Source organism: Mirounga leonina, unplaced genomic scaffold (assembly GCF_011800145.1).
Source record: "Mirounga leonina isolate KUSES-001 unplaced genomic scaffold, KU_Mleo_1.0 Mir_115, whole genome shotgun sequence".
Classification (NCBI taxonomy): Eukaryota; Metazoa; Chordata; class Mammalia; order Carnivora; family Phocidae; genus Mirounga; species Mirounga leonina.
The window spans coordinates 25,631,284-25,643,609 of NW_023270268.1; the positions used below are offsets into that span (position 1 = coordinate 25,631,284).

A 12,326-nucleotide genomic window follows, 5' to 3' on the forward strand; every position below is an offset into this window, starting at 1 on the left:
CCATGACTGGCTGGCTACCCAGAGAGAGAGTGTACACGTTCTGCTGACACTTAGCGGCAATCCATTTCCTCTTGCCTTATGCCTGGCCGCGTGGGCCGAGGAATCACCTTCCATTTATGAGAATCATGTGGCTTTCAGGAGTTCCTCAGGCCCACAGTAATTGTCATATGGGAGCCCCTCAAAGGAATGGCATCAAGTGGTGGGAGTTCCTTCTGGTGATCACTTGTTGCTGGCTCTCCTGGATGTGCACAGTGTCACATCATATCCACATCTACCTGGTGGGAGAGAGGGAAGCGGCTGCACCACCTGTGTGGGGAGATGGCCGGGCAAACAACCCTGCAGTTGTTTGCCACGAACAGCCTTTATACCCACTCTTTCCCCAGAACTTTAGCTGCCTTAGAGTCTTTTCTTAATGCATCTTTAATTTGATAGATTTTGCCAGATTGCCTTCTGTAAGGGTTGAACCTTTTAAAAGTCTTTTAAAATTCATTTTAATTTTCTAAATGCTATTAGAATATATTCTTTTCAGAAAAAGTGAAAAAAATTTAGGGATATAGTTAAAGTCACTTTCAGTTACCACTACCACCCCTAGATCCTGTTCCCATGCAGACGCTCTCCAACCCCCAGAGGTAAATGCTGTTAGTGGTTTGGTGTGCCTCTTTGTCTGTGCCTTGGCAGATACAAACCCATGGGAAATAAACATTATGGAAGTGTGTGTGTGTGTGTGTGTGTGTGTTGTTTAATGCATAAGCTATATTGTCCTAAATTTCTATAATGGTGTGTTTTCCTTGATGGTGGTCTTTCCATGATGTGTATAATTTTATATATATACATATATAAAAATTTGAGTTTTACTATGAATTATTTTTCAGCAGTGCCTTTTTGACATTTACTTTCAGGAAAGAATTTGGGGTTTCATTAAATACCCCATAATTCACATATATATATTCACACACCCACACACTATATATATATATACATATATATATGTGTATATATATATAGTGCAAAATCGTAATCTTTGTGTGTTTTTTTCCTCTCTTCAGATCTCAGAAAAGTGATCTTCACAGTGAACGCTACATCTTGGAATTAGATTGCTGTTCCTCCTTAGACCACCTGACAGGCCAAAAACTCATCCCAGAGTTCATTAAGAAGGTGAGCGCTGTAATGAGAAGATAGTTGGACAGGTTTGCAGTGCGAACAGGGGAGGCTGGCTTAGGGCAGTTTGGCCACACTTCAGGGGCTGGGACAGGAGCCAGTGCCTCCTTGGACCTGGGTCTTTGGGCAGCCCCACAGGGGGACAACCCCCCCCCCCCACATACATACATTGCTCAGGCTGAAGATGACTCAGGAACAAGGTAGCTTCCCCCCTTTCTAGGCAGGCGGGACCCTGGCCCTTGTCTTTTAAGGTTGGAATGTTACTAACAGTTGACAGGCCTGTGGGCCCACTGCTGGGACTCCCCTCAAACCTTCAAGATGGTGTGACCCCCACCCGCAGCCCAGGTCCCACCTTCCACTTGTCCTGTGGGTCTTCATTGCCACGAGCCACCTTTCTTCCTAGTGTGAGAGCACCCCGGAGTCCTGTGGCCCCTGGCATGCCGTTATACCAGCTACAATTGCCTAGTTACAGGAGAATCATTCTCCACCCGGAAATGTATCTGGTTTTGAACTTCTCTGTGCCCTGTGAGGTTTCCTGCCTCATTGCAAGGTTCACTTGAGTTTCAATGTGACATGTGCTGCAGAAGGAATGTCCTTGCCCAAAGTGGGGCTAAGTTCATTCCTTAATGTTTACCTTGTTCTCTCTCACCCAGGCTTCCACAGTAATTGTCAGTTCCCTATCCTATAGAGGTGATGATGTTTCGTTTGAGATCCAGTCTGTCCATTAGTGAATTCGTTAATCAATAGTGTTGGCCATCAACTTTGGGCCAGAAACAGTCCTTGCCTGCTTGGCGCTTGGACACAGAGAACCAAAGCACTGTGGTTTGTTGCCCTCATGTCCTCACACCTGGAAGGCAGACCCTGGAGGAGTGGGATGAGCATTACCAGCAGGGAGGCAGCTGGGCAGAGGAACAAGCCGACGCCACGTGGTTTGGCTATCAGGGAGGTCCACTGTGCCAAGACAGAAAGAATGAGGAGGAGTAACCTGGTGATGGGGCTGCACAGGGAAGGTTGGGGAGCCCTCCAAGCAAAGGGAGCAACATGTGTGAGGGCCTGGGGCAGGAGCAAGAGAGGGGAGTCAAAAGATCAGAGAAGCTTTGGGAGAGAAAGGGAGTGCAAGAGATGGGAGGAGGGCCCAGGACTGCGCTATAAATGCAGCAGGGGGCTGTTCAGAGGATTTTTGCAGAAGAGTGAAATAATGGAATTGTCTCTTTAAACACCCAGTGACTCTTTTGTTGTTGTTTCCTTCCTGTCTCTCTCCCTTCAATGTTGATTGAATGTTCAGGCTCAACAAGGCCCTAGGAATAACCCCTCATGTATGGGGGGGTGCTAAGACCTGGAGACTGGGAGTCAGATGACCTCACAGGTCAACATTTCTGATCATTTTACTAGGACAATGGAGACTCTACTCTGGTGGAATTCATATCATTACTTAAGGAATTGGGGGAGAAGGGCATTTTTTGTTCACACATGCATAAGCCTGACAACACAGCTTTTTGTATAAGTCATGTAGATGTCTATATAAATAGGGCCCTCTTTTCTGGATTGATGCAGATAAAATGTTCTAATAAACTTGGGTTTATTAACTTAATAAACTGGGTCTAATAAACTTACCCCATGATCTGAGTACTGGGGAAAAATCGTTTTAGAAATAGGCTTGTAATCAAGACTGGGTTGCTTGGAATATCTGAGGGGTAAGTGGGTCAGATGAGTGCATGAGGCTCTGTCCATATTATCAAGTGTGCTTTTTTAAAAACACGTGATCTGAGGGGCACCTGGATGGCTCAGTTGGTCGAGCAGCCGACTCTTGATGTCGGCTCAGGTCATAATCTCATGGGTTGTGAGATCGAGCCTTATGTCAGGCTCCCTGCTCAGCGGACAGCCTGCTTGGGATTCTCTCCCTCTGCCCCACCCCTACATGTTCATTCTCCCCCTCCCTTAAAAAAATAAAGAAATCTTTAAAAAACAAACAAAAACCCATATGATTCGCTAGCTTTGCCTTAACAAACCAGATCATTGCATGACTGGCCCATTACACTGTGCACATGTCAGGTCTTCAGGAGAAAGCAGTCTGATTAGTGGGCACTCAGATACTGGTGTGGGTAGCGTGTGTAGTGCAGGTAGACATCTGCGTGTGTGTGTGTGTGCATGCATGTGTGCACATCAGTATCCGATAGTTCGTTTCATAATTAAATAAAGCACTGACACCTGCTCATTCGGTGTTTGTATAAGGATTATGTTTTTAGCACTTTGAAAATTATATACCTTAAAAAGCCCACAGTGCCATCCTGCTCCTGCAATAACCCTGGTTTTCAAACAACAAGCATTGGGTCCAGACAGACTAGACAACCTGCGCAATAAGAGATTTCTAACCTGGAGTTTGTCTCCTTATGTGTATCCCAGAACCTCTTGCCTCCGTTCCTCTCAATAGAGAGATGGTTCGTGATCACGGCCAGCAGGTGCAGGTAAAGTTTCCCGCCAGTGACTCAGGGGTGTTGAGATCGTCCCGCCGTTTGTCCCTCACTGTCCAGTGTGGCCGAGGGCCGGGACCTGGAAGGATCCAGCATTTCCGGTCATTGGTGCAAGGTGTGGCTTTAGTTTCTCAGCCAGTGGCGGTGACAACCAGAAGAGGGACAAAACGATGGGTCCGGGCCTCCTTCCCTCTGCTCCTCTTTTCTGTTGTTGGACAACATTTCTGGAGAAGACACCACTTCCATGTGCAAAGACCAGAGGGGAACTGAATGCCCCTCTGTAGGATCAACAGCTATTCCAACTGATGGTAGAATTTTACACATGTGTAAATTTTTCTGTCATCACACAGGTAGAAGACCCTGGGAGCTTCCTGGGAAGAAATATACCAAAAACCATTTGTGTCTTTTCAGTAAATATTTAATGAACAGCCTGGTCCCTGTTTGTATAGAGAGAGAGTGGTGACACTTGTTAATTGCCATTCACTTAGGCCAAGACGAAGCTGTGCCACTGGCAACTACAGCTTACAGTCATTCCTTTTCATCTGGGTCATTATTTTGTGTGAAATAATGGCTCCCGTTTCTATGACAAGCAGATCCGTCTTCCGATGCGATGGTAATTAACTCATTTTGTCATTGTACCATCACACAGGATAGGCTCATATTCTCTGCATATTAGAACTAAATTCAAAGTGATTAGATTTTTTTTTTCCTTGGGAACAAAGGCCCAGTATTGTTTTTCCACCGAATGTTTTAAATTAGCGGAACTTTTGGATAGAGAACGTGGATGGCAGGAGGGAAAGGAGATTTCATTATTTTCCACAATTAGGAAAAATAAAATCATCTGTATCTGTGTCATGTAAAATTAGCTGAAGGTGCCGTAATTTACAGGCCCTCTCCATCATGATTTTCTGCAGAGGGCGAAGGGAATTATATAAAGATGACTCTGTTCCTTTCAGTGTGGTCTGATGATTTCTCTGAGCACTTTAGCTGCTCAAATTAAATCTGGGCTACTGCTTTGTGTTTTTTCCCCCTCTTGCTTCCTGCTGTGCTCCATCCAACAGGCCCTTTATGTAAGTTATTTATTATGGACCACAGAACATTTAAAAGGCAGATTCATGGGCAGACTCGGAGAGACTGTGTGTTCCAAGCCCTAGAAACGAATGCTCCAGGGACACAGAGTCTCAAGGCTGTCGGAAAGCAGAGGTGCTGTCTTTGCCCCTGTGAGGCAGAGGTTTGGCCGCCAGGTACTTCCGGAGCTTGTCTTGTGTGGCTTGTGGATTTGTGGGGCCCCTTGCAATTTCCTGTTCTTCAGAGTTCCCAGGGGATTGTAAAGAGACAGAATGATGTCACATAAAGGGCTTACATGTTCATCTTCAAATTCCTTTACGTTCTTTGGAGCTTCTTGGGAAAGTGCTTGAATGTTTGGAAAGCCCTTTGAAGATTGCAGTCATTGCACACATTTTCTGGTTTGCGCTTCACAGTAATTTTGGTCAAGAGGCCCCACTGGCAGTGGGGTCTCCCTTCTAGACAGGAGGAAAGAGTTCCGAGAGGATGAGGGCTTTGCCCAGGGCCAGGGACTGTCAAGGATGCAGCCCGGGCAGGTGTTTCTACAGGAGAGACACCAGCGGGCAGCAGTGGGCCTCGGGTGGAGCAGGAAGGTTCTGTGGCCAAGTGGGGAAGGTTTTGGAGAGGTGTGATATAGACTGGGGGCCCTGAAAACTTGAGGGATGGATGGAGGGGTGAGGTGGACAGTACTGTTCTTGGTAAGGATAGGAGCATGGAATGAAAGCTCAAGGCTGAGAGTCAAGTTTGTTTGGCTACAGTTTGGGATGAACAAAGGGAAGAGGAAGACTGTTCTGGGCAGGATTCTTTTGATGACATGAAACAGAGCCCTACTCAAGCCAGCTCAGGTGGGGTACAGCAGGCAGGGTTTACTACCTGGCTGGAGCCACTGCAGCAGGTTACAGAACCCCCCCCCACCGCCCCCAGAAAAGAAGAAGAAGAAAAAGAAGGAGAAGGAGAAGAAGAAGAAGAGAGGAAAAGGAAAAGTTTGGGCTCTCTGGCTGTATTATACGCTGCTGGCCCATATTTATGTATATATTGGTTTATTTGAATTTTAAATGGGATTTCACTGCACAGAGGGAATCCCTCTGTGTGTCAGGTAGACCCTTTGCTAACAGGCTTCACACACACTATATTCTTAATCCTCATCTCACCCTCTCTGAAGGCTTAGACCCATTTTATAGGCACAGAGAGCTATGCAGTTTGCCCAGTTACAACTGTGAAAGGCAGAACTAAGGTTCGAAGCCAGCCTGTGTGACCCAGAGGCCACGTTCCTGACCATTGGGTCATGCTGCCTCTTGTCTGTGGTGCTCAGGGACTGAGAGGGGGCTGTCCCAGGCGGAGGAGAGGCCGTGTGGGAGGCAGACAGGTATAACTGGGTCTGGTACATGGAGACAGATTTTAGAGCCCATAGAAGGCCTCCCCTCAGTGGAGGCTGGGTCTCTAGGCCTTGCTGCCCATCAGAGAAAGCCACACTCCCAGCCATTGTCCAGGTGAGACTTCAGGGTCTTTGCCCTCAGGCCCTCAGCTCTGGGCTCTGCCCCTTAGATTCACTCCCCTTTATGATGGAGGGGTGAGCACTGACCCACACGATCTACTTAGAACTAGGTTTGTCTTCCATTGGACCACAGAGACTTTGGAATGTCGGCAGTTGAGGGGAGACGAGGCAGACCCCTGCTTTGTCCTGTGGGGGCCAACTCACGGTCAGAAACCCAGTGGCTTGGATTGAACTAGGTGCGTTGCCCTTTCAAAAACCAAATGGTGCTGCTTAAGGTCTTGACCTTAAGAAAAGACCCCAACAGATCTTTAAAATCTAAGTGGCTTCTTTTAATGAAATGGAATATCCTAAATCCCCAGGATTATGAAACTTTGCCTGTAGTATATAAATGACTCATCATTTGCTTTCTGTCTGATTGCTGAGCATTAGGGCCTCATTTCTACAAGTGCGGTGCAGAGAGTTTAATTTTAATTAGTGCAAGATACCAATTCAGAATGAAAGGAGAAATATATGAAAAAGGCTTCCCTTACCTCCCTACACCCCCACCTATCCCCAAGCCAAGCAAATTGTGCCATTTTAAAAAGGTGAATCTGGCAGGAGTAGGGGAGGAGTGAAGGCAAAATGGTGTGTGAATGAGCATGTCGTCAGAGTGGAAGACAGAGAACTGGGGGGTGAGCGGGGAGGAGCCTGGGGTGACAAGTGAGGCATTGCTGGAAGAGACAGCTATCCTATTTGCTGTTGTCTCCAGAACTTATTTGTCGAGGGAATGAACAAAATAAAAGAGAAATGCAGAGGAAGAATTATTAAGATTGTATCACAGAAGGGGAGGGAGGAGCCTGAAATGACACCCAGGTGACTGAAGTGTGAGGTAGGGTCACTTGTGAGGATGGGGAACACATGGCATGAGGAGCTATTCGGGGCCAGAGAGGTAATGAGATTGGTGATGGACATGTTAGGACTGAGGGACTGGTGGGACACCCAAGGGAACATTCCAGAAGACAGTTGTGGTTGTTGGGCTGGAATTCAGGAGGAGGCTAGGAATGGAGCTGGAGTTGTCTGAGGTGCAGACACAGAGGCCCACAGGGTAGGTAGGTAGTGGCAGGTAATGACAGAGAGAAGGAGGTTCAGGTGTCATCTGGGTGGCGCATACCCATCTCAGAGGGGCAGCCACCACTCAGCATCAACTCATTGTTGCCTAGTGGAAATACCAACCCAGTTGTATTTTGGTAGGGTAAACTTGCTCTAAAGCAACTTTAGAGAAGTTGATAATGTTTTTATTTTCTTATTGTGAAGTCTCTTGGTTTTTCACTGTAAGTTAATCCATCAGTTTAAAACTGTAAGGGCTAGTTCAGTGTTTCTCAGATTATCTGCAGTGAAGGACCAATTTTTTTGTTTATTTGGTTTGGTTTTTTTCCAGTCCATTAAGAAGCAATACTTTCAAAAATACAAAAGAAACATGGTGGCAGTGTTGAATAGCTAGAAGAGTATCTACATGCTCACTCTGATTTCATGTATCTATCTTGTTGTGGATTGTTAACAGAAAGTTGGTGGAGCAGCAATGGGCTGAGGACCACACATTGAGTAGCCATTGGTTGAGGTGGCAAAGCCATGAGATAGGATGGAGTCATGACGTGAGAACTTATTTGTGCTTGCAGAGGCAGAGAGGAGAGCACTGTGGCTAGAGTTCTGGGGAAGACCCAGAGAAGGAGAAAAAGAAAGAACTTCTATGAAACAAGGGGAGAAAAGGAAGAACATGATGTCACAGAATCTGGGGGAAGAGAATAGTATAAAATAGTATAAAAGCAGGAAAGAGGTCGATTCAGAACCCACTGGTTGGGTGGCCCACTGGGTTTGGCCACCAGAGGCTACTGGTAAATCTTATGAGAGCAGTTTTTAAGAGTAGAGAAGGCAGAGGCCTCCCTCCATGGGTTTAAGAGTATATGAGTTTGGAAAGAGAGAAAGGAAGTGGTGGCTCAGGGTAGAGGTGGAGGAAGTTTTCTTTGCTTTAACTAGGAGCTAAAAGCTACCAGTAGAGAGGAGAAAGTTAAACAAAGTCAGAGGTGAGTTAAAGGTGGAGGCAGGCCCAGGTTGGGTGAGCCCTCTGAGTTTAGGGATTGGGTCACAGGGTACGGCAGAGAGGGGCAGGTTTGGCCTGTGCAACTGGACAGACAGGGGCCTTTGCTGAGATCAAGAGGACTGTGGACCAGGGCATCACTTCTCCAGTGCAGGAGCTCAAGGCAGCCATCTGGGCTGGAGACACCAGCTGGAAAATGCTAATTGAAACCTGGTCATGGATGAAATCACTGAAAAGGAAGGGTGATGAGCCCCGGGGAATTCCAGCACCAAAGGCCATGCAGAGAAAAGAGGCAGAAAGGAAGTCACTAAGAGGTCTGAGGGAAACGGGAAGAGAGTGGGTGATGCAGGCCGAGGTTGCCTCAGCAAGGGAGAGTCTGTCAACCCTGTTGGTGCCCCAAAACTGCAAATCAGAAAGGGCCTTGGTGGTGTGGTCATGAGGTCGTTGGCCACCTCTGTGGAGACTGCTTTGGTGGCCTCTCCATTTCCAGCACGCATTTTACAAGGCCTATTCCAAAATGTCTTTGGGTTCTAATTAAAAACCACTGCCCTTTACCCCATAGAACCCATGTGTGTTCCTGTGTTCTTCCTAAGATGGTTCTGAGATTTCTGGTCTTGTGAGTTTTTTGTTTTTTGTTTTGTTTTGTTTTGTTCACTTTTAAATTTAAGATGTTCTTTCTTTCCACGGGCTTTCTGTGTTATCTTCATTGTTCTCCTTAATGTAATTTTTTATTAACCAACTGAATTTTAACACCCGACGAGGGAAATAGAACTTGCCCGTGTATGAAGCATTGCGATTCTATGTAATTTTTAGCTTTTGCAACACGTATTGCCTGAAATAATAATAATAAGCAAACTTGTAGGTTGAATCAGAAACAGAATTAACTGGGGATTCCTAAAAATGGCATTTAAATGTGCCTAGAAGAGAAAGCAGCCTGTTGCTGGCTCTATGGGCAGCCGGTGGCTGTCAGGCCTGCATTCCTTTGTGGTCTCTGCAGAGAAATTGCCCTGAAAAAAGAAATCAGAAAATATTCTAGGAGCTAGTGGAGCAGACAAAAGAGTAGAGGGAAAACAGAAAATACACCAAGAGAGATGGCAGATAGGTGCCCATGAATGCTTTGTTCTAGGGAGAAATTCAGCCTGGCTGTCAGACTTCTCAGGATGCCTTCCCACCCTCCTGGGTTGCATTTGGCATGGCGGGAGGCTAATATCTCTTCCATCTCCACTTGTGGGTAGGAGGCTGATGACACCAGGGTACACATAACTTTGCCTGAGGCCGGATGCTTGGTTGGCCGTAGGCCAGCCTGGGAGGTCCAGAAGCTGAGGAAGATGAGTGCTTCTCTAGGACACAGCTGTGGCCACACCTGAGATGTACCTTGCTCTCACAGCTATTGAAGTCGACGTCAGAAGGAGTCTGGTGATGGATGAGCTGGGATGACCACCAGGTTCTAGTTCCCAGTGCCTCCAAACCATGCTTATAGCAGACAGTAATGTTCCTTTGGGGCTGAGGGTAAAGCCAGAAGGAGCTAAAGATCTGGAGTTTCTTCCTCCTAACCCAGCGCTTCTTGGTAATGTGCCCTTCCTGCAACGCTCCTCAGCAAAAGAGGTGCTGTAGTCCATGTGTTTGGGGAACATGCATGTTGTAAATCCTCTTGGAAAGGGTCATGATGCTCCTTAAAAGAGTCAAGCTTCGGAAAAGGTCTGCAGTAAGAAACCTGCTTGCTTACTTTACCGCGGCATTTCTCAGATATAATTTAAGAACTTTCCCCTTGCTTCTCCTCTTTCCCAAACACCTGTTTCTGTACCACCAGGGACAATCCCAGGTAGTTGGCAGCAGTGGGATCAGTCGCCTCTCTTTTTACAGTGGGTTCCTAACGTCTCCCAACTGCACACAATGGCCGTCGCTCACAAGCGTGAAGGACTTCATGGCACTTTCTTGGTTCTGCTAAAACAAGTTTTTATGCCCAGACACTTGGTGTTTCCTAATCCTCCCCCAAACCTCTAATGAAGGGGAAATCTGGAGCAGGGCAATTTAAAACTCCCTCTTCTCTTTTGTTACCCTAGAAACACATGTGCTCAGCGCCTCTGTCATTCTTCTTGCTTTTTAATAACACACATGGCCATATTCTAACACATAGTCAGCAAAAACTAGGTCATTGGATTTGTTGACAGCTGCGGAATCATAGATAGCGTTTGCCCTGCTGTCTGGGTCCGTCCCCGCTTATCTGACCACGGGCCTTTAAAAGAAGCACTGGTTACTTGGGCATGTTTCCCCTTTTCTTTCTCTCCCCACCCCCACCCTGTACTCTGCCATAGTTGTTAATCAGATCTTCAAATATATTGGTTTTTCCAACTTTGATTTCTCATTCTTTTATCTCTCCCCTATAGTCGCTAATCACAAGTGGCATTTTATTCCTTAGCAGTGCTGTCCAATGGAAATAGAATTTCAGCCACCCATGTAATTTAAAATTTTATGGTAGCCTTGTTAAAAAAGTAAAAACAAGGGTGAAATTAATTTTAGTACTATATTTTATTGAACTATGTTTAGTACTATGTTTTATCAGTGTTTTATTATATATATATAAAATATATCCAGAATACTATGTTTTCAACTTGTAATGAGATAGTTCATATTTTTTTTTTTTTTGCAAACAAGATCTTTGAAATCTGGTATATATTTTATACTTGTATCACATCTCAATTTGGATGCTAACTTTCCAAGAGTTAAAGTGAAATGTCCTACAAAATAGAGTTGTGTTTAACAGAAAAAATATTTTCTACTGCTTCACTTTTTAAATTTAAGTTGAAGTTAATTAAAATTCAGTAAAACAAAAAATTCACCTCCTTAGTTGCATTAGCTACATTGTAAGTGCTTGGTAGCCACATGTTATCGTGGACCACATAGTTCTGTGGGGTTCATTTATTTAAACAGTTTTGGCTCTCCGTGTTTTCTAGTTGACACAAAATTGTGGTTATGAGTCTTGCCGGCCACAAGGAGCAAGGAGCAGTATCAGTACATGGCATATGTTGGATAAGAGAGGAAAATTTTCCTCATGGAAAGATCCAGAACACAACTTGGAGCCAACTTTACAGCCTTTTAGGAATATATTTGAAATAATTAAATTTTTGTTTATAATATTAATTATTAATTTAGCTGTACCTGCCTTTTTTAGATATATAAAATATATCCATTTGGAAATAATACTTTTCTCCCCATGTTCACATTTCACAAAACACTTTTATTCCTACTCTTTTCATGCATCTTTGTCTTCAGTGTCTTTATCGTCACCAGAATGACTTTTTGGGGCATCTAAAATAAGGTTTTAAGCTCATTTACTTTCATCCAAATTGTTTGGGGAATTCAGCGCTTTAAAAATTCACGAGTGATGCCATCACTAGAAGCTCTATCCTAAGTCAAAAAATACTCATTCATTTAACGCTAGGATAGTTGTTGTTTTTCTTATCCAGCTCAGAGGTGAATGAGAAATCTCCATAATGCAAACTTTAAAAAAAAAATCTCTCTTTTTATTAAAGATAACGCAAATACAGGAGAGTACATAAATCGTAAGTGTATAGCTCAGTGGGTTTGCACAAAATGAATGCACCTGGCTAACCAGCACCCAAGTCAAGAAATAGAACAGCCCAAAGCCCTCTTCTGGCCATTCCCGCTACTTCCCCCCACCTACTCCCCAGAGACAGCCTAATTTCTAACACCAAAGGTTAGTTTCGCCTGGTTTTGAACTTGATACAAGTGAAATCTCTCGTAAATGGCCGTTTTTGCTCAACACTCAACACTCTATATGTCCCATCAGGGTCTTCGTAGTAGTTTGTTCATTTTCATTTGTGTATAGAATTTGTACGTTGCCTTTTTAAATGCCATCTTTAAGAAGCATGCATACTGCAGCACCCAAAATGTTGTTTCATGCCATAGGAATTTTAAAAAATTTTTGTTATGTGTGTCTCCCTCCTTCTAAAAAATTAAGTCCATCAGATGACTTTAATAAAGTTCCCAAACCAGTTTTGATTAATGTGTTGTCCCTAGTAAGCATTTTGCTCTTCAAAAT

The 12,326-nt window shown here is 44.8% G+C and overlaps 1 protein-coding gene across 2 annotated transcripts in view; it reads left to right on the plus strand.

The window, feature by feature from the left end:
- The window catches only part of RFTN1 (raftlin, lipid raft linker 1), a 195,024-nt gene that overhangs the window by 104,539 nt on the left and 78,159 nt on the right, over nt 1-12,326 (plus strand). For both annotated transcript variants that reach the window (XM_034994118.1, XM_034994108.1), the window contains exon 4: nt 1,047-1,155. In XM_034994118.1, coding sequence (XP_034850009.1) covers nt 1,047-1,155 — 109 coding nt within the window. The remainder of the gene's footprint in view (nt 1-1,046; nt 1,156-12,326) is intronic.